General features: G+C 36.3%; 2 protein-coding genes across 2 annotated transcripts; both read right to left on the minus strand.

Moving 5' to 3' along the window:
- Positions 1 to 2: 2 nt before the first annotated feature.
- On the minus strand, positions 3 to 10405 carry LOC127650101 (centrosomal protein of 290 kDa-like). The gene is made up of 5 exons (XM_052135301.1): positions 5679 to 10405; positions 4914 to 5646; positions 3583 to 4707; positions 139 to 2406; positions 3 to 32 (listed from the first exon to the last, which is right to left on the minus strand). The coding sequence occupies exons 1-5, from the start codon at positions 10403 to 10405 to the stop codon at positions 3 to 5; spliced, it is 8883 nt and encodes a 2960-aa protein (XP_051991261.1).
- A 1338-nt stretch (positions 10406 to 11743) lies between these two features.
- LOC127650102 (trichohyalin-like) lies at positions 11744 to 23526 on the minus strand. The gene is made up of 5 exons (XM_052135302.1): positions 23459 to 23526; positions 22909 to 22977; positions 22558 to 22806; positions 17302 to 21500; positions 11744 to 16411 (listed from the first exon to the last, which is right to left on the minus strand). Exons 2-5 carry the CDS (start codon positions 22928 to 22930, stop codon positions 11744 to 11746), a joined length of 9138 nt encoding a protein of 3045 aa, XP_051991262.1. The 5' UTR covers positions 22931 to 22977; positions 23459 to 23526.
- Between the last annotated feature and the right edge of the window lie 860 nt (positions 23527 to 24386).

The following is a 24386-nucleotide window of genomic DNA, read 5'->3' on the forward strand; positions in this document are numbered from 1 at the left end:
CCTTATTTTTTCCTTCTCATCTTCAATTTGAGCTATTTGTGTCAAGTTCTTTGTATTCATCTGCTCCAGTATGTCTATCTCACCCTGTATCCCAGCTCTTCTAATATCTAGATCTAGCATGGCTTTGCTAATCTCTGCCTTGGATTTCTCCAGCTCTTCTTCTTGAAGCAGGTATGTGTCAGATTTATCGACTTCCCTTCGCTTCTCTATCTCATCATATGTTCCAACTGAAACCTCTTCCTCCGTTTGGCTCTTTTCAGGAAGACTAATAATGTCATCACTCTGTTTTTGAAATTGGGCTGCCATCTCTTTTAGTTTCTGTCTATCTTTGTTTGTCTCTTCAATTCGATTATCAAAGTCCTCAGCTTTTATTTGAAGGTCAGTTTTCATCTTCTGTAGCTCTTCCTTCTCATTTTCAATTTTTTGCTTCGCAATTTTTATATTCTCAATTTCTCTCTCTATATCCATTTTCTGTCTCTGCATATTATCCAAATCTCTAGTCAGCAGCCCTCTTTCTTTTTCAATTACATCTTTTTCTTCAAGTAAATTTATTTTCAGTTGCTTGATGTTCTCCTTCTCCTTCTCTAGCATGACCATATTGCTTTCCATATTCCTCTTTTGCCCCATCAATTCCACCCTTTCTTTTTCTATATTCATCATTTCTGTCTTTGTAAATTCCATTAAATCATCAACCTCTCTCTGTAAATGATCAATATCAGTCTGTCTCTGGTCAAGCTGATTCATTTCCATCATGACAATGTTCTTCAGCTCATCCATCTCCTGCTGTTGTTTTAGAACGTCTCCTTGGAGCTGTACAAGTTCACTTTGTCTGCGTGATAGCTTTTCATTCTCGTTTTCAATACTTTCCACTTGTTTAGAGATGTCCATCCTCATTTCTTCAACAGTGTCCTTCTCGCTCTTTATCTCTGCAATTGTCATCTCATGATTTTCCCTTTGTTCTGCAAAATAATCGTTGGCTTTAGCAATTTCTGTCTTTATTTTCTCAAGATCAGCCTTCTCCATTTCAAATTCAATTGCAACTCTTTGTTTATTGTATTTCTGCACATTACTCTCCTCATTAAGGCTCTCAATAATCCCCCTTTCTTCTTGAAGTTGAGCTGCCATTTCTTCTAGCTTCTGTCTTTCATTCTGGATGTCCTGTTTTTCCTCTTCAATATGATTTGCTTCATTTATCATCTCAGCTCTCATCTGATCCAACTTCTCCCTCTCATCTTCAATAAGCTGCTTCTCAGACTTAATCTCATCTTTATCAGGTATGTCTGGCTTCATTCTCTCTGTGTCTGTTTCTAATGCATCTTTCAAATCGAAGTGTAATTCCTTCATTTGCTCTACCAAGACTCTTTGTCCATCAGGATCAGTCCTCTCCTTTTCTGAGACTCTGTTGGCTGCATCCACTGCACTCTGCTGAAAAACCCTTGCAGTCTTTGCTTTCCCAAGCAGACTCTCTTCTAGTGGGATTTCGAACCTCAAGAGATCTTCTCGCTGTTTCTTAATGTCTGCTCTCATTCTCTCAAGATCATCCATTCCCATTCTTAACTGCTCCTTTTCATTTTCAAGGATAATTCTTTCTCTTGAGATTTTCTCACTCGTCTGCTGAAGAGTGTCTCTCTCTTGCTGTATCTCTTCCATTGTGATCTCAAGTTTTGACTTAAGTTCAGCAAGTTGGCATTCAAGATCTTCCTTAGCTTTGGTTTTCTCCATATCAGAATGTTCCTTTCTGAGCAAGTCTTTGTCACTCTTAATTGCTTGTTGTTCCTTCTGTATTTCAATATAAGTGTTATCCAAAATATCTTTCTTTCTTTTTGTGTCCTCAACTAGATAACTGAAATCATGTCTTTCTTTTTGGAGTTGAGTTGCCATTTCCTCCACCCTCTGTCTTTCATGTTGTATCTCTAATTTTAGCTTCTCAGTCTCATTGGCTTCTCTTCGTAGCTCATATTTCAATTGTCCAATTATTTCCTTCTCACCCTCAAAAGCTTCTCTCTCAAATTTGAGACTCTCTGAGTCTTTGTCTAAATTAGCTCTCTTTTTATCTACATCTTCTATATCTCTATTCAGTAACTGCCTGGCCTTTTCAAGTAATTTCTTCTCTCTAAGTACCTCTTCCATGAGGAGTTCCACATTTTCAGTCTTCTTTTTCAACTCATTCATCAAGTCCTGTTTTTCTTTGGCCATTGCAGCTCTTTCGCTTTCAACACTGTTCTTTTCGTTAGTTGCAAATTCCACAATCTCATCTCTTTCTTTCTGAAGTTGTGCAGCCATTTCTTCCAAATGTTGTCTTTCATTATCTGTCTCTTCCTTTAGATTCCTAAAATCATCAGTTTCTCTTTGTAGCTGGATCTGCATCTGTTCTAATTTGTCCTTTTCATCTTCAAATGCACGTTTCTGAAATGTTATCATCTTCAAGTCCTGAGCCAAATTCTTTTTCTTTTGGTCTAAATCATCACTTTCTTTATGCAGAAATATTCTGTTGTCATCAATTAACTCCCTTTCTTTAAGTAAGTCTTGTCTTAAAATTTCCAAGTTCTCCATATTTTCTTCAATCTCTTTTTTATCCTTATCTAGTTCACTTCTCTCAATCTTTATTGAGTCCATAGTGGCATTCAATTCTGTTTGTTGTTTAACTAGATCAATTAGTCTCAGATCGAGCTGACTTCTTTCCATAAGTATAATGGCGCTGTCATTATCTAGTTGCTTTTGCTGATTCTGAATTTCAGCTTGCAGTTGCTCAAGTATTTTATGTTTGTGTCTTATTTGTTCCTCTTGTTTTTTAAAGTCATGCATTTGTCTTGTGATGTTCACACTCATTTGCTGTAGACTGTCTCTTTCTTTCTGCATCTCTGCCAGTTCGATCTCATTTTTTTCTCTTTGCTCTACAAGTTTCTGTTCAAGATCTTTCTTGGCACATTCAATTTCACATTTGTTTTTCTCCAGGTCAAGTTTTTGCTTCTCAAGCATGTCTTTATCAGATTGAAAGACTTTCCTTTTCTCTTCAATATCAGCATTCATTTCATCCAAGATCGTGTGTTTTCTTTTTGTCTCCTCGATGAGATCAATGACATCATCTTTCTCCTTTTGGAGTTGAGCTGCCATTTCCTCCACTCTCTGTCTTTCATGTTGTGCCTCTAGTTTTAGCTTTTTAATCTCATGTGCTTCTTTTTGGAGGTTAGTTTTCATTTTTTCCATCGTTTCCTTCTCATTCTCAAAAGTGTCTCTCTCAAGTTTAAGACTCTCTGAATCTTTGTCTGCATTGGCTCTTTTTCTTTCTACATCTTCCACATTTCTCTTCAGTAATTCCTTTTCAGTCAGTACCTCTTTCAAGAGGAGATCCACATATTCAGACTTCTTTTTCAGTTCATCCATCATGTCCTCTTTTTCACTGATCATTGCAGCTCTTTCATTTTCAAGAAGGCTCTTTTCATTCTTTGTGAATTCCACAATGTCATTAACTTCTTTTTGTTGTTTTTCTATTTCAGCCTTTCTCAGTTCAAGCTGGTTCTCCTCTGAAGTGATGATTTGTTTGAGGTTTTCCATTTCACTTGTTTGTTTATAAATGTCTGCTTGCAGCCGTTTTAGTTCATCTTTACTGGCTCTTATTTTGTCTTTTTCATTTTCAATATCCTCTGTTTGTTTAGAAATTTGCACTCTCATTTGCTCGAGATTCTCTTTCTCTCTTTGTAGATTTGCTGATGCAGATTCATTTGCAACTTTCATTTCATCCAGAATTTCATTTTTGTTTTTTATCTCTTCGGCTAGAATGGCAATTTCATCTCTGTCTTTCTGAAGTTGGGTTGCCATATTTTCCAAATTCTGTCTATCATTCTGTGTTTCTTCTTTTAGCTTTCTTATGTAATCATTTTCTCTCTGTAGTTGGATCTTCATCTGTTCTATCTTAGTCTTCTCATCTTCAGACTCTTGTTTCTGAAGTGTTATCATCTCCAAGTCCTGAACTAGGTTCTTTCTTATTTGATCTACATCGTCACCTTCTTTCTGCAACATTGTTCTGTTATTATCAATCAATTCCCTTTCTTTAAGTAAGTCTTGCCTAAGAAGCTCCAAGTTCTCAGTCTCTGTCTTGAGGGCATCTCTCAAATTGTTTTCCATTTGCTGTTTCTGTTCTTCCATCTCTTCTTTATCCTTATCTAGTTGGCCTCTTTCATTTCTCATTAGTTCCATTATATCATTGACATTTGTCTGTTGTTTGTCTAGCTCAGCCTGTCTCAGATCAAGCTGATTTCTGTCCCTTATTATAATGGCTCTGGCATTGTCCACTTCCTTTTGTTCATTCTGAATTTCAGCTTGCAGTTGCTCAAGTTCTTTTTGTTTGTGTCTTATTTGTTCCTTTTCTCTTTCAGTGTCATTTGTTTGTCTTGTGATGTTCACACTCATCGACTCTAGAGATTCTCTTTCTTTCTGTATCTCTGCCAATTTGATCTCATTTTTTTCTCTTTGCTCTACAAGTTTCTGTTCAAGATCTTTCTTGGCACATTCAATTTCACATTTGTTTTTCTCCAGGTCAAGTTTTTGCTTCTCAAGCATGTCTTTATCAGATTGAAAGACTTTCCTTTTCTCTTCAATATCAGCATTCATTTCATCCAAGATTGTGTGTTTTCTTTTTGTCTCCTCGATGAGATCAATGACATCATCTTTCTCCTTTTGGAGTTGAGCTGCCATTTCCTCCACTCTCTGTTTTTCATGTTGTGCCTCTAGTTTTAGCTTTTTAATCTCATGTGCTTCTTTTTGGAGGTTAGTTTTCATTTTTTCCATCGTTTCCTTCTCATTCTCAAAGTGTCTCTCTCAAGTTTAAGACTCTCTGAATCTTTGTCTGCATTGGCTCTTTTTCTTTCTACATCTTCCACATTTCTCTTCAGTAATTCCTTTTCAGTCAGTACCTCTTTCAAGAGGAGATGCACATATTCAGACTTCTTTTTCAGTTCATCCATCATGTCCTCTTTTTCACTGATCATTGCAGCTCTTTCATTTTCAAGAAGGCTCTTTTCATTCTTTGTGAATTCCAAAATGTCATTAACTTCTTTTTGTTGTTTTTCTATTTCAGCCTTTCTCAGTTCAAGCTGGTTCTCCTCTGAAGTGATGATTTGTTTGAGGTTTTCCATTTCACTTGTTTGTTTATAAATGTCTGCTTGCAGCCGTTTTAGTTCATCTTTACTGGCTCTTATTTTGTCTTTTTCATTTTCAATATCCTCTGATTGTTTAGAAATTTGCACTCTCATTTGCTCGAGATTCTCTTTCTCTCTTTGTAGATTTGCTGATGCAGATTCGTTTGCAACTTTCATTTCATCCAGAATTTCATTTTTGTTTTTTATCTCTTTGGCTAGAATGGCAATTTCATCTCTGTCTTTCTGAAGTTGGGTTGCCATATTTTCCAAATTCTGTCTATCATTCTGTGTTTCTTCTTTTAGCTTTCTTATGTGATCATTTTCTCTCTGTAGTTGGATCTTCATCTGTTCTATCTTAGTCTTCTCATCTTCAGACTCTTGTTTCTGAAGTGTTATCATCTCCAAGTCCTGAACTAGGTTCTTTCTTATTTGATCTACATCGTCACCTTCTTTCTGCAACATTGTTCTGTTATTATCAATCAATTCCCTTTCTTTAAGTAAGTCTTGCCTAGAAGCTCCAAGTTCTCAGTCTCTGTCTTGAGGGCATCTCTCAAATTGTTTTCCATTTGCTGTTTCTGTTCTTCCATCTCTTCTTTATCCTTATCTAGTTGGCCTCTTTCATTTCTCATTAGTTCCATTATATCATTGACATTTGTCTGTTGTTTGTCTAGCTCACCCTGTCTCAGATCAAGCTGATTTCTGTCCCTTATTATAATGGCTCTGGCATTGTCCACTTCCTTTTGTTCATTCTGAATTTCAGCTTGCAGTTGCTCAAGTTCTTTTTGTTTGTGTCTTATTTGTTCCTTTTCTCTTTCAGTGTCATTTGTTTGTCTTGTGATGTTCACACTCATCGACTCTAGAGATTCTCTTTCTTTCTGTATCTCTGCCAGTTTGATCTCATTCTTTTCTCTTTGCTCTACAAGTTTCTGTTCAAGATCTTTCTTGGCACATTCAATTTCACATTTGTTTTTCTCCAGGTCAAGTTTTTGCTTCTCAAGCATGTCTTTATCAGATTGAAAGACTTTCCTTTTCTCTTCAATATCAGCATTCATTTCATCCAAGATTGTGTGTTTTCTTTTTGTCTCCTCGATGAGATCAATGACATCATCTTTCTCCTTTTGGAGTTGAGCTGCCATTTCCTCCACCCTCTGTCTTTCATGTTGTATCTCTAATTTTAGCTTCTCAGTCTCATCGGCTTCTCTTCGTAGCTCATATTTCAATTGTCCAATTATTTCCTTCTCACCCTCAAAAGCTTCTCTCTCAAATTTGAGACTCTCTGAGTCTTTGTCTAAATTAGCTCTCTTTTTATCTACATCTTCTATATCTCTATTCAGTAACTGCCTGGCCTTTTCAAGTAATTTCTTCTCTCTAAGTACCTCTTCCATGAGGAGTTCCACATTTTCAGTCTTCTTTTTCAACTCATTCATCAAGTCCTGTTTTTCTTTGGCCATTGCAGCTCTTTCGCTTTCAACACTGTTCTTTTCGTTAGTTGCAAATTCCACAATCTCATCTCTTTCTTTCTGAAGTTGTGCAGCCATTTCTTCCAAATGTTGTCTTTCATTATCTGTCTCTTCCTTTAGATTTCTAAAATCATCAGTTTCTCTTTGTAGCTGGATCTGCATCTGTTCTAATTTGTCCTTTTCATCTTCAAATGCACGTTTCTGAAATGTTATCATCTTCAACTCCTGAGCCAAATTCTTTTTCTTTTGGTCTAAATCATCACTTTCTTTATGCAGAAATATTCTGTTGTCATCAATTAACTCCCTTTCTTTAAGTAAGTCTTGTCTTAAAATTTCCAAGTTTTCCATATTTTCTTCAATCTCTTTTTTATCCTTATGTAGTTCACTTCTCTCAATCTTTATTGAGTCCATAGTGGCATTCAATTCTGTTTGTTGTTTATCTAGATCAATTAGTCTCAGATCGAGCTGACTTCTTTCCATAAGTATAATGGCGCTGTCATTATCTAGTTGCTTTTGCTGATTCTGAATTTCAGCTTGCAGTTGCTCAAGTTCTTTTTGTTTGTGTCTTATTTGTTCCTTTTCTCTTTCTGTGTCATTTGTTTGTCTTGTGATGTTCACACTCATCGACTCTAGAGATTCTCTTTCTTTCTGTAGCTCTGCCAATTTGATCTCATTTTTTTCTCTTTGCTCTACAAGTTTCTGTTCAAGATCTTTCTTGGCACATTCAATTTCACATTTGTTTTTCTCCAGGTCAAGTTTTTGCTTCTCAAGCATGTCTTTATCAGATTGAAAGACTTTCCTTTTCTCTTCAATATCAGCATTCATTTCATCCAAGATTGTGTGTTTTCTTTTTGTCTCCTCGATGAGATCAATGACATCATCTTTCTCCTTTTGGAGTTGAGCTGCCATTTCCTCCACTCTCTGTTTTTCATGTTGTGCCTCTAGTTTTATCTTTTTAATCTCATGTGCTTCTTTTTGGAGGTTAGTTTTCATTTTTTCCATCGTTTCCTTCTCATTCTCAAAAGTGTCTCTCTCAAGTTTAAGACTCTCTGAATCTTTGTCTACATTGGCTCTTTTTCTTTCTACATCTTCCACATTTCTCTTCAGTAATTCCTTTTCAGTCAGTACCTCTTTCAAGAGGAGATCCACATATTCAGACTTCTTTTTCAGTTCATCCATCATGTCCTCTTTTTCACTGATTATTGCAGCTCTTTCATTTTCAAGAAGGCTCTTTTCATTCTTTGTGAATTCCACAATGTCATTAACTTCTTTTTGTTGTTTTTCTATTTCAGCCTTTCTCAGTTCAAGCTGGTTCTCCTCTGAAGTGATGATTTGTTTGAGGTTTTCCATTTCACTTGTTTGTTTATAAATGTCTGCTTGCAGCCGTTTTAGTTCATTTTTACTGGCTCTTATTTTGTCTTTTTCATTTTCAATATTCTCTGTTTGTTTAGAAATTTGCACTCTCATTTGCTCGAGATTCTCTTTCTCTCTATGTAGATTTGCTGATGCAGATTCGTTTGCAACTTTCATTTCATCCAGAATTTCATTTTTGTTTTTTATCTCTTTGGCTAGAATGGCAATTTCATCTCTGTCTTTCTGAAGTTGGGTTGCCATATTTTCCAAATTCTGTCTATCATTCTGTGTTTCTTCTTTTAGCTTTCTTATGTAATCATTTTCTCTCTGTAGTTGGATCTTCATCTGTTCTATCTTAGTCTTCTCATCTTCAGACTCTTGTTTCTGAAGTGTTATCATCTCCAAGTCCTGAACTAGGTTCTTTCTTATTTGATCTACATCGTCACCTTCTTTCTGCAACATTTTTCTGTTATTATCAATCAATTCCCTTTCTTTAAGTAAGTCTTGCCTAAGAAGCTCCAAGTTCTCAGTCTCTGTCTTGAGGGCATCTCTCAAATTGTTTTCCATTTGCTGTTTCTGTTCTTCCATCTCTTCTTTATCCTTATCTAGTTGGCCTCTTTCATTTCTCATTAGTTCCATTATATCATTGACATTTGTCTGTTGTTTGTCTAGCTCACCCTGTCTCAGATCAAGCTGATTTCTGTCCCTTATTATAATGGCTCTGGCATTGTCCACTTCCTTTTGTTCATTCTGAATTTCAGCTTGCAGTTGCTCAAGTTCTTTTTGTTTGTGTCTTATTTGTTCCTTTTCTCTTTCTGTGTCATTTGTTTGTCTTGTGATGTTCACACTCATCGACTCTAGAGATTCTCTTTCTTTCTGTATCTCTGCCAGTTTGATCTCATTCTTTTCTCTTTGCTCTACAAGTTTCTGTTCAAGATCTTTCTTGGCACATTCAATTTCACATTTGTTTTTCTCCAGGTCAAGTTTTTGCTTCTCAAGCATGTCTTTATCAGATTGAAAGACTTTCCTTTTCTCTTCAATATCAGCATTCATTTCATCCAAGATTGTGTGTTTTCTTTTTGTCTCCTCGATGAGATCAATGACATCATCTTTCTCCTTTTGGAGTTGAGCTGCCATTTCCTCCACCCTCTGTCTTTCATGTTGTATCTGTAATTTTAGCTTCTCAGTCTCATTGGCTTCTCTTCGTAGCTCATATTTCAATTGTCCAATTATTTCCTTCTCACCCTCAAAAGCTTCTCTCTCAAATTTGAGACTCGCTGAGTCTTTGTCTAAATTAGCTCTCTTTTTATCTACATCTTCTATATCTCTATTCAGTAACTGCCTGGCCTTTTCAAGTAATTTCTTCTCTCTAAGTACCTCTTCCATGAGGAGTTCCACATTTTCAGTCTTCTTTTTCAACTCATTCATCAAGTCCTGTTTTTCTTTGGCCATTGCAGCTCTTTCGCTTTCAACACTGTTCTTTTCGTTAGTTGCAAATTCCACAATCTCATCTCTTTCTTTCTGAAGTTGTGCAGCCATTTCTTCCAAATGTTGTCTTTCATTATCTGTCTCTTCCTTTAGATTTCTAAAATCATCAGTTTCTCTTTGTAGCTGGATCTGCATCTGTTCTAATTTGTCCTTTTCATCTTCAAGTGCACGTTTCTGAAATGTTATCATCTTCAACTCCTGAGCCAAATTCTTTTTATTTTGGTCTAAATCATCACTTTCTTTATGCAGAAATATTCTGTTGTCATCAATTAACTCCCTTTCTTTAAGTAAGTCTTGTCTTAAAATTTCCAAGTTTTCCATATTTTCTTCAATCTCTTTTTTATCCTTATCTAGTTCACTTCGCTCAATCTTTATTGAGTCCATAGTGGCATTCAATTCTGTTTGTTGTTTATCTAGATCAATTAGTCTCAGATCGAGCTGACTTCTTTCCATAAGTATAATGGCGCTGTCATTATCTAGTTGCTTTTGCTGATTCTGAATTTCAGCTTGCAGTTGCTCAAGTTCTTTTTGTTTGTGTCTTATTTGTTCCTTTTCTCTTTCTGTGTCATTTGTTTGTCTTGTGATGTTCACACTCATCGACTCTAGAGATTCTCTTTCTTTCTGTATCTCTGCCAGTTTGATCTCATTCTTTTCTCTTTGCTCTACAAGTTTCTGTTCAAGATCTTTCTTGGCACATTCAATTTCACATTTGTTTTTCTCCAGGTCAAGTTTTTGCTTCTCAAGCATGTCTTTATCAGATTGAAAGACTTTCCTTTTCTCTTCAATATCAGCATTCATTTCATCCAAGATTGTGTGTTTTCTTTTTGTCTCCTCGATGAGATCAATGACATCATCTTTCTCCTTTTGGAGTTGAGCTGCCATTTCCTCCACTCTCTGTTTTTCATGTTGTGCCTCTAGTTTTAGCTTTTTAATCTCATGTGCTTCTTTTTGGAGGTTAGTTTTCATTTTTCCATCGTTTCCTTCTCATTCTCAAAAGTGTCTCTCTCAAGTTTAAGACTCTCTGAATCTTTGTCTGCATTGGCTCTTTTTCTTTCTACATCTTCCACATTTCTCTTCAGTAATTCCTTTTCAGTCAGTACCTCTTTCAAGAGGAGATCCACATATTCAGACTTCTTTTTCAGTTCATCCATCATGTCCTCTTTTTCACTGATCATTGCAGCTCTTTCATTTTCAAGAAGGCTCTTTTCATTCTTTGTGAATTCCACAATGTCATTAACTTCTTTTTGTTGTTTTTCTATTTCAGCCTTTCTCAGTTCAAGCTGGTTCTCCTCTGAAGTGATGATTTGTTTGAGGTTTTCCATTTCACTTGTTTGTTTATAAATGTCTGCTTGCAGCCGTTTTAGTTCATCTTTACTGGCTCTTATTTTGTCTTTTTCATTTTCAATATCCTCTGTTTGTTTAGAAATTTGCACTCTCATTTGCTCAAGATTCTCTTTCTCTCTTTGTAGATTTGCTGATGCAGATTCGTTTGCAACTTTCATTTCATCCATAATTTCATTTTTGTTTTTTATCTCTTTGGCTAGAATGGCAATTTCATCTCTGTCTTTCTGAAGTTGGGTTGCCATATTTTCCAAATTCTGTCTATCATTCTGTGTTTCTTCTTTTAGCTTTCTTATGTAATCATTTTCTCTCTGTAGTTGGATCTTCATCTGTTCTATCTTAGTCTTCTCATCTTCAGACTCTTGTTTCTGAAGTGTTATCATCTCAAGTCCTGAACTAGGTTCTTTCTTATTTGATCTACATCGTCACCTTCTTTCTGCAACATTTTTCTGTTATTATCAATCAATTCCCTTTCTTTAAGTAAGTCTTGCCTAAGAAGCTCCAAGTTCTCAGTCTCTGTCTTGAGGGCATCTCTCAAATTGTTTTCCATTTGCTGTTTCTGTTCTTCCATCTCTTCTTTATCCTTATCTAGTTGGCCTCTTTCATTTCTCATTAGTTCCATTATATCATTGACATTTGTCTGTTGTTTGTCTAGCTCACCCTGTCTCAGATCAAGCTGATTTCTGTCCCTTATTATAATGGCTCTGGCATTGTCCACTTCCTTTTGTTCATTCTGAATTTCAGCTTGCAGTTGCTCAAGTTCTTTTTTGTTTGTGTCTTATTTGTTCCTTTTCTCTTTCTGTGTCATTTGTTTGTCTTGTGATGTTCACACTCATCGACTCTAGAGATTCTCTTTCTTTCTGTATCTCTGCCAGTTTGATCTCATTCTTTTCTCTTTGCTCTACAAGTTTCTGTTCAAGATCTTTCTTGGCACATTCAATTTCACATTTGTTTTTCTCCAGGTCAAGTTTTTTGCTTCTCAAGCATGTCTTTATCAGATTGAAAGACTTTCCTTTTCTCTTCAATATCAGCATTCATTTCATCCAAGATCGTGTGTTTTCTTTTTGTCTCCTCGATGAGATCAATGACATCATCTTTCTCCTTTTGGAGTTGAGCTGCCATTTCCTCCACTCTCTGTTTTTCATGTTGTGCCTCTAGTTTTAGCTTTTTAATCTCATGTGCTTCTTTTTGGAGGTTAGTTTTCATTTTTTCAATCGTTTCCTTCTCATTCTCAAAAGTGTCTCTCTCAAGTTTAAGACTCTCTGAATCTTTGTCTACATTGGCTCTTTTTCTTTCTACATCTTCCACATTTCTCTTCAGTAATTCCTTTTCAGTCAGTACCTCTTTCAAGAGGAGATCCACATATTCAGACTTCTTTTTCAGTTCATCCATCATGTCCTCTTTTTCACTGATCATTGCAGCTCTTTCATTTTCAAGAAGGCTCTTTTCATTCTTTGTGAATTCCAAAATGTCATTAACTTCTTTTTGTTGTTTTTCTATTTCAGCCTTTCTCAGTTCAAGCTGGTTCTCCTCTGAAGTGATGATTTGTTTGAGGTTTTCCATTTCACTTGTTTGTTTATAAATGTCTGCTTGCAGCCGTTTTAGTTCATCTTTACTGGCTCTTATTTTGTCTTTTTCATTTTCAATATCCTCTGATTGTTTAGAAATTTGCACTCTCATTTGCTCAAGATTCTCTTTCTCTCTTTGTAGATTCGCTGATGCAGATTCATTTGCAACTTTCATTTCATCCAGAATTTCATTTTTGTTCTTTATCTCTTCGGCTAGAATGGCAATTTCATCTCTGTCTTTCTGAAGTTGTGTTGCCATATTTTCAAAATGTTTTCTCTCATTCTGTGTTTCTTCTCTTAGCCTTCTGAGATAATCATCTTCTTTTTGCAGTTCAATTTTCTTCTGTTCTAACTTGTCCCTCTCATTTTTAATAGCGTGTTCATGATAATTGAGATCTGTCATCTGTTTTTTTAAATCTGCTCTTTTTTCTTCCACATCACCCTCATCCGTTTCCAACATTTGTGTCCTTTTCTCAATATTTTTTTTTTCTTCATTTAATTCCTTCTTAAGGAACTCAAGTTTATCTGATTCAATGTTTATTTGACATTTTTGTGATGTCAGTTCAGATTTTTCTTTCTCAAGCTTAGCCATTTCACCCTTTGCAAATTCCATGATTTCATTTGCTTTTCTCAGTTTATTGTCTATTTCAGTTTGCCTCTCTGCAAGTCTATTCTTCTCCATTGTTAAATCTTTCCTTGTGGCTTCCAATTCCTCTTGCTGCTTATACATCAATGCTTGGAGCCGTTCAAGTTTACTGAGACTCAATTTGTCCTTCTCTTTTGCTATATCATCCTGCTGCTCTGATATACTGTTTCTTAGAAGGTAAAGGGTTTCTCTCTCTTTCTGCATTTCAGCCAGAATCACCTTATTCTTTTCTCTTTCTTCAGCAAGCTGGTTTTCAAGACCCTCCTTATCTCTTGTTATTTCTGTCATAGTTCTCTTAAGCTCAAGCAGTGCCCTCTCTTGCATGTGTTCATTAGACTCAGTTGCTTTCCTTTGCATTTCTGTTTCCTGATACATGTTTTGAAGAGCCACTCTTCTCTTTTCAATTTCTTCAGCAAGAATGCCAGCATTAGCTCTATCTTTCTTAAGTTGGGTTGCTATTTCCTCAAGCTTCTTTCTTTCATTCTCTGTCTCTAGTTTTATCTTCTCAATATCTTCAGCTTCTTTCTGTATCTTGACTTTCACCTGCTCAAACATGTCCTTCTCATCCTCAATCTTTTGTTTTTGAAGTTTAATGTCCTCCATTTCTTTAACTACATCAAGCTTAATTTTTTCCAAATCATCCATATCAGTTTTCATCTTCTTTCTGCTGTTATCAATTACTTCCTTCTCATCATACAGCTCCTTTCTTAGTAGCTCTAAATTTTCGCTATCCTTTTTCAGTTCATCCCTCAAATCGATCTCCATTTTCTGTCTTTGATTAATCAATTCTGCCTTTTCTTTCTCAATATCATCCCTCTCCTTCTTCAACTTTTCTTCAGCGTAATTTGCCTCTTTTGTCCTTTGATCTATTTGTTGAATTGCTTCAGTCTTTACATATTCCATTGTTTCATATGCAGCTTTCCGCTGTTGATCTCTTTCAGAACGTGTCTGCTCAACTTGACTCGTTTCGAGCCTCAAGCTTTTCTTCAAGTTGTCAATCTCTTTTTGTTGGTTTTCAACCTCTGATTCTCTTTGTTTTAGTGCATTTTCTCTGAGTCTTATCTTTTCTTTCTCACTTTCAAGACTATCTCTTTGTTTTGAGATGTTTTCATTCATCTGCTCAAGATTGTCTCTTTCTTTCTGTATCTCTGCTAATGTAGAATTGTTCCATTCTTTTTGCTTAGCAAGCTGGTCTTCAAGATCTCTTAGTCTGGATATATCTGCCTTAGTTTTCTTCAGTTCAGATTTTTCCTGTTCTAGTAGGTCTCTTTCAAACTCAATCGCTCGCCTATCTTTTTCAACCTCCACTTGTATCTCATCCATTGCTTTCGACCTCATTTTGATCTCTTCAACAAGACTATCAGTTTTATGTCTTTCTCCTTCAAGATGTGCTGCCATGTCTTTCATTTTATTTATGTCATTTTGAACAGCTTTCCTTAGATTTCCAATGTCACGTGCTTCTTTTTGTAAGTCATCCTTCATTTCCTTCAGTGTGTCAAATGTCTTTTTTTGCTTCTCTATTTCAGCTTGCATCTTGTCTAGGTCATCTCTCTTTTTCTTTGTCTCCTCTGCAAGACCCACACTAACAACCCTCTCTTTTTGCAGTTGCAATGCAGTCTCTTCAAGTTTCTGTCTTTCAGCCAGTGTATCTTGTCTTAACTTCTCAGTATCTTCAGCTACTCTTTTCAGGACAGCTTTAATCTTCTCCAGCTTGTCTTTCTCGTCATTTACACTTTTTCTCTGCAGTTTTATCTCATCTGTCTCTCTCTCTAAATTGATTTTTGTTTGTTCCAGATCCTCTATTTCATTCTTTAAGGTTATTCTGCAGTCCTCAAGAAGTTGCTTCTCATTTAGCAACTCTGTTCTCACCTGATCTATGGTTTCAAGTTTCTTTTTTAATGCATCTCTCATATTGCTCTCCATTTGCTCTTTTTGATCCATTATTGCAGCCCTTACTCTGTCGAGATTGTCCTTTTCTTTTTGTGTTAACTGCATCATATTTTCCACCTCTTTCTGCTTTTCGGCTATTTCGGTCTGGCTTTTGTCAAGCTGATTTTGTTTTATGAAGATAATTCTCTGCAATTCTTCAGTGTCATTTTGTTTTTTATTTATTTCCACCTGCATTTGGTGCAGTTCATTTTCTCTTTCTTTGATTTTTTCTTTCTCGTTCTCAATAGAGTCCTTTTGTTTTGAAATGTCGTCATTCATCTGCTCAAGAGTATCCTGTTCTGTTTTTATCTTCTTTAATATAAGTTCATTCTTCTCTCTCAGGTTTTCTAGACCATTTGTTTCCCTTCCGATTTCTGCCTGCATATTTTTGATGTCACACTTTTCCTTTTCTAGCATGTATTTATCATGTTGTACCTCTTGCCTCTGCTTATCTATTTCAATGTGCATTTTCTCCAATACTTCTGTCCTTCTATTTACCTCCTTGGTAGAATGTCCAAGTTCCTCCCTCTCTTGTTTAAGCTGTTTGTCCAGTTTCTCCATAATCTGTCTTTCTTTTTGTATGTCTTGTTTTAACCTTACAAATTCATCACATTCTGTTTGTTGCTCATATTTTATGTTCTCCAATCGACTCTTCTCATCCTCCACCATTTTTGTCTGAGCTTCTATGTTTTCTAGTTCTCTAGCAAAAGTGAATTTTACATCAGCCTCCATGGTTTGCTTTTGTTGCTCCATATCCCATCTAATTTGATTCAGAATATCTCTCTCTTTTTCAAATTCTGTTTTTATCATGTCTTCTTTCTTACTGTTTTTTATAATCTGAGCTTGCAGGTCATCCCATCCTTTCTGTATTTCTAGCTTTGCCTTTTCCATATCTTCCTTTTCTATATCAAGAGCGTCTTTTGAGCATTTCAATTCTTGTTGTCCTGTCACATCTGAATATTTTATTTGTGATTCATAAATGCCATCCAGGTCATCAGTTTGGACTTCGGCATCAGCTTGTCTTATCTCCATCCTTATTGATTTGAATGTCCTTTCCAATTCATATTTCTCTCTCTGTAGGTTTAATTCAATACTGTTCAATTCTTGTTTTCTTAGATCCAGCAGTTCCGTCTCTCTCCATATTGTCTCTAAACCTCTTTGATTGTGTTCTCTCTCTGATTTCAGTTGCCTCTCCCAGTTTTCTAGACTCTCTCGTTTCTTTTGCATCTCTTTTTCTTCTTCTTGTAGTATGGCCATCCTCCCTTCAGCTTTATCCTTCACTGCTTGCATGTCCTTTTTTGAACTAGAAACATCTAGTTCATGTTTCTCTTTTAAAATTGTTTCTTTACATCGTTCCAATTCCATTCTTTCTTTTTGAATATCAGAAAAGCTTGGTTCGTTGTCATCTGCTGAAAATGTTTTAGTGGAACTCAAGTCTTCTGCTTTTGAAACCTCTTGGCTCTTGATTGCGCTGATGGTTTGTTGAACCTGAAATAAATTCTCCTGTTGGCATCTCTTTGTCCCAAAACCATTTGGATACGTACATTTCTACACTAGAAATCCATTCTCAACATAATGCATATTTTTATTCTGAAGACATATATTCAAAATCCCTTTTCTGAAGACCTTGCATTCAATATAAGAATGTTTTGCACTTTGATATTATGTGGTTCCTTCCATGTATCACAGCAGTTCCAAGGTGAAATTCCCACTGTGTGGTGGTAGAAGCAAGTTATTTCTTTCTCCCAAACAGATGATGTCCTCAAAACCATCCTACCTACCCTAAACCTTAAGGCCAAACCAAACTGATGATGTCAGAAAGAAACGTGACATGAAAAACACAATTGCTGAAGCAACCACTTCTATGACACTTTTAGTTTTGACTTGCATGCTTTTCAGGACCCTCGTCCTTTGCATCGCAAGTGCAATGCTCTATCAGTTGAGCCACCTTGCAATTTGATCGCTTGTAAATTTTGAACAAGTTGGTAAATTTAGTTGATTATGTAATGCAATTATTAATACAGTATGTATCACCTTACCTGTCATATACTATAGTAAAAGGGTTTAAATGCCATAAGATAGCATTGTGCGAGGACCAGTGCAAACAGTAAATGTTTATGAACTTATAACTGTTTTATTCGTTATTTGTGTGAATATGAAAATAGAACACATTGATGTACCACTAGTGTTCATTCCACCAGGAAAGTGCTGTGAAATATTTTGTGTGAAAAAAAAAGAAAAGATAAAGTGATCCTATGAGATAGGGTTGGCTTATTTCATTGTTTTAATAGAGATAATCCAGTTGCTACTGAAAATATTGATAATAATGATGATAATATTATGAGCCATTTATCACATGTATGTACATAATGACTTACCTTTTCTTGGCCTGCCTTTTCTTGAGCGATCAGTTCTTTTGCTCTCTTTATTTCTTCTTTTGCCTGCTCTATGTCCTCCAAAGCCTTATTCACATCCTCTCTCATCTGCTCAACTCTGTCTTTCTCTTTAATAACCTCTTCTAACCTCTGCTCCAGCTCGTCTCTTTGCCGTTGTATCATAGATCTCATGAGTTCTAGTTTGTCTCGTTCTATCATAATCTTTTCTTCTTTATATTTAACCTCTCTTATCCTTCGTTGAACTTCGATCTTCAACAGCCTCATCTCATCTTTGTCTCTCTTCATTGTGTCCTTATTTTGCTCCATCTCCTTTTTGAGACCACGTAGCATTTCTCGGATGTGTTCGATCTCCAAAATGAGCCTGTGCATCTCAGAGTTCATCTCCTCTTGGTCCGATGCCTCCATCTGACTTCCTGCTATTCTGTTTTCAATCTGGAATTTCGTATTCCGAACCATTTCTCTCGTTGTCTCAATTTGCTGAATCAGGTTGATTATTGTGAGGTTCATCTCGCCTTTCTCTTCTTCTAAATCTCTCTCTTCCATTCTCAGTTCAAACTCTTCCTTTGCCCTTTGGATTTCAGCTTTAACCTGTTCAATTTCGTACTTCTGCCTCTCAGTCTCCACCCTTTTGCGTTCCACCTCTTCTTTTGCCCTCTGTATCTCCATCTTCAATCGTTCCATCTCATCCTTCTTTCTCATGGTCTGTTTCATCCTTTGGTCAAGTTCTTTCTTCTTCCCTTCCATCTCTCTTTTCATCAAATCCATTTCTGCAAGCTCTCGTTTGGTCTTATGCATCCTTTCCTCCAGCTCCTCTCTTTGTTTTTGTATTTCATCTTTGATGTGCTGCAATTTTTCCATCTCTGCTTTCGCTAGCTCAATTTTTTTTTCAACATCCTCTTTTTGTTTCAAAATCTCAGACCTTATCAGTTCCATCTGATGCCTCTCGCTCTTTGTTTCTGCCATCTTATTCTCAATCTCCTCTTTCTGTTTCTGCAGGTCTGCTTTCATCCTTTCAAGTTCAGTCATTTCCATCCTTGCCCTTTCCATCTTTACATCAATGTCATTCTTCTGTTTCATCAACTGCAACTTCATGTCTTTAATCTCCACCATCTCCTTCTTCATCGCTTCCATCTTTCTAATCATCTCCTTTTTCTCCCTGTTGATTTTCTCTCGTTCCTCCTGCTCTCCCTTTTCAGCCTCATCCCAAAATCTCTCCATCTCTTTCCTCACTCTGTTTATCTCATCCTTGACTTCATCATACGTATCCTTCCCTCTGAGTGTTTTCTCACGGATTTTTGCCAGATCTTCTCTTTCATGCTCCATGTCCTCTCTCATCCGTCTCAAATTGTCCTCTCCTTGCATTGTTTCTTCCAACCGTTTGTGTATGTCCTCTCTCTGTTTCTGGATCTCAATCATCAACAGCTCAGCTTTCTCTCTATCTTGTCTCGCCAACATTCTACTCCTGTTTACCGTCTCTTTGTCACTAATTACCTGAAATTTGAATTTCTCAAGCTCTTCTCTTTGTCTCTCCAATTGAGCACTCTGTTCTAAATGATTTCTCATCATCTCATACCTTCTTTTTTCTAGATCCTTCTTCTCATTCTGGACCTGAAACTGAATCTGCTCGAGCCCCTCTCTTTCATTGTCAATATCAGCTAAACGCTTTTCTTGGTCTTCCTTGTCTTTCTGCAGAGCTGTTTTTATTTGTTCGACTATCTCTCTTTCTTGCTTTGCATCCTCCAACATCTTCTGGAAACTCTCTTTTTCAGAGTCCTTTATCTTCTCCAGCTCATGTTTGGCTTTTTCTATTGCTGCATTTATTTGTTCTAACTCATCTGTTTTCTTATGTATTTCATCTCTTTGCTTTAGTGCCTCTGCTATAGTGTCATACCTTCTCTTTTCTAAATCTTCCATTTGCCTTTTCAAGAGCAACTCTGTCTCATGGACATCGAGCTTGGCTTGGTTTGCCTCCTGTTTTTCTTGTTTTGCTACTGCAATCCTATTCTCTATTTCTGCCCTTTGTCTTTTCAGCTCATCTATTTCTTGTTTAGCCTTTTCTCTGCTCCTTTGAATAGTTCCTCTCTCTGTCGCCATCTCTTCTAACATTTTTGTTAACTCCACTCCCTTTGCTTTAGCCTCATCCATCATTTTGATTGCTGCATATTTGTCCTCTTCTGCCTGAACTTTAATTATGTCAAGATTCTCCTTCCACTGCATTAGCTCTGTGCTGCTCTCCTCAATATGTTTCTGGGCTCTCTGAACCTCATCTCGAAGTTTTTCCAGTCTTTCAAGCTCAAGCTGAGTATTTACTCTGAGTTCTACTTCTTCTTGTTCTGTTTCATGCCACCTACTCTCCATATCCTCCTTTACTCTGAGTATTTCACTTCTGATAAACTCACACTGCTCTGTCTCTCTTCTCACCAAATCTCTCTTTCTTTCCAATTCCTCCCTCTCTTCCTCCAACTCAGCTTTCATCTCCTCCATTTTTTCCTTTGTTTTTTGATTCTCCTCAATGTTTTTCTCAATTTCTTCAATTTGCCCCTGAATCTCAGCCTTAATCTTTTCCATTTTTTCATTTTCCCGAATTGTGACTTCCTGGCTATTCTCAATCTCTTCTTTGGCTCTTATTGTCTCATGCTTAATTCTCTCAAGTTCCTGTCTTTCCCTGACCATTTCGTCTTGTCTTCTGTTCAAGTGGTCTATTTTGGCCTTGATCTCTGCTTTAGTTTTTTCTGTAATTTCCCTGTCTTGTCTGGCCTCTTCTCTGATCTGAATGCTTTCTTCCTTTTCTTTCAGAATCTTTGCTTTCTCCATATCATTAGCTCTCTGTATCTCTACTTTCATACTCTCCAGTTCATCTCTCTCCCTCTGTAGTCGAGCTCTGTGCTCTAGTTCTTCTGTAACTATCTCAAACCTCTTTTTCTCCATTTCCTCTTTAGCTTTCCTTGTTTCATCCTTCTGTTTTTCAAAAATCTCCTTTTCTCTCTTCATCTCCATTTTTGTACATTTCAGCCTTTCAGTTTCTCTTTTTGTCTCCTTAATGCTGGCTTCCATATTATTGATGTGATTTTGTATGTCTGCCTTGGCTTGTTCAATCTTTTCCCATTCCTTTTTGACCAACTCTCCATTCATCACCAAGTCCTCTCTACCTATCTCAATTTCATGTTTCTTCTCTTCTAAATCTTTTTCTTTTCTTAACACCTCTTGCCATTTCTTTTCAATTAGGTTTTTTTCTCCAAGTGCTTGAGCTCTCAGCTGGTTTATTCTCTCTTTCTCATGTTTGGACTCCTCTCTGTTTCTTTCAACTTCTTCTCTTGCTCTCTGAATCTCTTCTTGCAGATATTTTAGCTCATCTTTCTCTCTCTGGATTATAGCCTTCTGTTCCAGACCTTCCTTCTCAGTTTCATGCCATCTTTGCTCCATTTCCATCTTCACTTGATGTATGTCAAGTTTAATCTGTTCAAATTGCTGTCTTTGCCTCCTGATGTCATCCTTTTTTCTCTCCATCTCACTCTTCTCTTCCTCTATTTCAGTTCTCATCTGCTCCATCTGATACTTTGCCTGCTTTGTTTCTTCGATCTTCATCTCTATCTCATTAATCTGAACCTGTATGGAACTTTTCAATTGTTCCATTCGTTCCATCTCATTCTTGGTGCTTTCACGGTTTCTCTCCAGCTCCTCCTCCTGTCTTAGAGTTTCATCCCTGAACATCTCCAAAGTATGTCGCTCTCTCATGATTTCGTCACGCTTTTGCTCCAGAGCAGTTTGTTCTGTTTGGAGATCAGACCTCATTTGCTCAATCCTGTCCCTCTCCCTGTTTATCTCTTCTTTGGTTCGATCCATTCTTTCATGGATGTGATCCATCTCACCTTTCATTTGAATAATAGTTCTTTCAAGTTGTCTTTTCTCCATTGTCATCCTCGCTATCTCATCTTGCTGTCGCTGGATCCTCTGCCTCATGTTGTCTATCTCAGTCCTCTCTTGCTTGGTTCCTTCCCAAAATTTCTCAATCTGCTCTATGGCACGCATTGTTTCCAGTCTTCTTCTCTTCATCGAGTCTTTTCTTTTGAGGATGTCAATTGTCCGTCCATTTTTGTCATCCTGTCTCCTTTTCTCTCTGGGAGATCTAGGAGGACTGCCTGGCTCTGTTTGTGTGTGCTTACTGTTGAGTTGTCTCCACTCTGAAAATGAAAAATGAAAAGTCAGTTGCTGCATAGCCACATATCTTGAAGCCAAAAAAGCTATTGGGCATTTGCACCATTTTTGCACAGGAAAAAATATACACTTCATTAGACACACATTGACCTTTTATAACAAATTGCCCCTATAATGTTCACAATGTTTTCATGTGAATGCCTCTTTTTTTATCTACATCTGCATTAAACGGCTTGTTATAGACTAAAGTAAAACAATTAGGAGCATTGACTGACCAAACAATTGACCCTTTCCTTATTGTATACCAGTGTGGTTTGTGGTTATGTTCGCTTGTTTACCCAATAGCTGTAACAAAAATATGAAAGTAATGTAAATTTACTTTGGAGTGTAGATTTTGTATTTAATAGAGGAGGGTTTTGAACTAGGTGTTTGAAAACAACATACAGTACAAAGCTTATGCTAGAGAAAACACATATTTGCATAATTTGATTTTTTACTCCAAATCTAATAGTTATGAGATGTAGACCTTGTGACAACTTTCCCTGTTAAACTGTTTTGCGACTCTAAAAGTATTTGGACACTTTGGACACACTTGAAAATTAATTAATTTAGTTGCTTAGAAAACAAAATATGAAATGACATCTGCAGACAAATTAGATATTTGAAGAACTAACTTAGCTTTACTTTGCCATTTCTTAGCATTACTTTTAACTAACTGATGTCAATGTGATTTTAGTGGATTTATCGAGTTATTTAAAAAAAGTTTATAATCTTACAAACCTAAAAATATGTTTTGGTAAAAATTTTGCTTGGAAATTTGTGCTCTATTACTTGAAAAATGTACAGCACTTTGTTGATATTTTGTTATATAATGCAAATACTTTTATACACAAGTCTTACATTAAGTGTCCATATACTTGTTGAGGCCTCTGTGCATGTTGAATTGCTGATTTTGTACTGTTAATGTCTTAAGATTATAAAAAGCAACAACCAGAGTGCTTCATGGTCAGGTTATGTTTTCATTTATTTATGTTTTTGTCGAATTGCTATTTACTGAAAATGTCATCAGATATATTTTCTAACCTAGTTCTTGGATCAGCTCAGGCTCTGTCATTCTCAGGATTAGATGGAAAGACACTCTGTGTCGGGGTGGCTCTTTTTCCAAAGCCTCAAACAGGAGCCGCATTGCCTCCTGCTGGGTTGGAGCGGCCTGCACTTGTTCAGCCGCCCTCTCATGGATCAGGCTTTGTGAGATAACAGTCTCTGCGATGTCACTGACTTGTGTCGCCCTTGCGATGATATGCTCCTTGAATTCTGTCAGGAAGTCTCCAACTGTTTTGAAGAAGAACATACAAAGTGAATTTATAAACTACACATGACACAAATATAACAAATGTAAACTTTGTTTAGATCATGCATTACAACACACTTTACCATAGTCTCTGGATTCTGCCATGGCTGCTTGCTACATTTTTACACGCTGTTGTGTGAATGAATTGTGATCTGAAATACAGATTAATTACATTACAAAGTGTATCTACATGAATAAAATACTCAAATTTAGAAAACATTATGTTACATATAATGTCAATACAACACAGCAACATGTAAGATATGGTTAATTTGAGCTTTTAAGTGTTCTTGCTCAAACAATTATGGACTGTCCTTTTAAATGTATTGTCTGACTGCCACTGCCATGTATCATGTAGAGTTTACCATCTTTAAGCAACTTTGGATATGCATGGCATATAAAACACACAATGAATCTTATAGGTTATACTAGGTATGTTATACTTATATATATATTTTTACTGTCTACTTGAGTATTAAGGAGAAAGGTTTGACAGATTTTGTTTTTCCCTCAAAGTGATTTAAAACCAAGTGAACATATATGTATGTAAAGTACCTGAACAGGTAACTATGTAGCAGTAAAACAAGACAAAATTATTATTATTTTTTTCTAAATTATTTCAAAGAATCTTACCTTTAGAGTTAACTGGATTGAATTCTGTAAATTTTTGTAGTCTGGTGATGGGGGCATATTGCTGTAATAACAGGGAACGTGACTTTGAAAATGCATAAACAAATGTTATCTCACTTTAGCACTCGCGTAATGCCTACGTAAAATGGCACAGCTGTGGATTACCATGCACTTGATTGGCTGTGGCTGGTAAAATGTCTTTTGCCTGGTAATTGCTGATAAAGGCTGTGTACAGGTCCACCCCTGACATGACGTCAAGAGTTGTACTTACTAGTTTGACATTATAGGCTTAGATAAAATTCTTGCTCAGTACAGTATATACAAACCAATGTAATCATTCTGAACTAGACATGCAGCTACTTATTTTAGTAATTTGTGATCTCATATGTACAACAAATATTCACTTGAGGCACTGAAGTCTTCATAAATAAATGTATAATAAATATATGTCTAATAAAGTAATAATGAAAAGCCTACACTGTAACAGACTGAAATCAAACATAAAACTCATTTACCTCTTTGTAGGTGCTGTATTAAAAAAAAACTACTAACAGAAACATTATTAATGCATACATAATAGGCTTTTTTTTATTTAAAATAACATTTATAACAATAAGAAGAACAGTTATTATGTCAGGGGAAGAATATTAATATTTTTAAATTCTGCACTATTTCTAGGGCACTAACCAAATCTGTGACATTGACCACGTTAGCTCCTTCCGCAAAAAATAATTCTTACTTGTTTTTGTTGAAGCACAGAAGATGGTATTTGGTACATTTTCAAATGTTGCTGTAATAACAGGATCATCAGGTTGCAATCTGCAATTCATGCAGTTTGAGTGCTGCTTGTAGGATTGCTCCATTAGTAAAATTTTGGTCTTAAAAACCTTTTGATCTGAAGGTGTATTTTTAAATGTTTCAATTGAGTGTT

The sequence above is a fragment of the Xyrauchen texanus genome, chromosome 10 (genome assembly GCF_025860055.1).
Source record: "Xyrauchen texanus isolate HMW12.3.18 chromosome 10, RBS_HiC_50CHRs, whole genome shotgun sequence".
Classification (NCBI taxonomy): Eukaryota; Metazoa; Chordata; class Actinopteri; order Cypriniformes; family Catostomidae; genus Xyrauchen; species Xyrauchen texanus.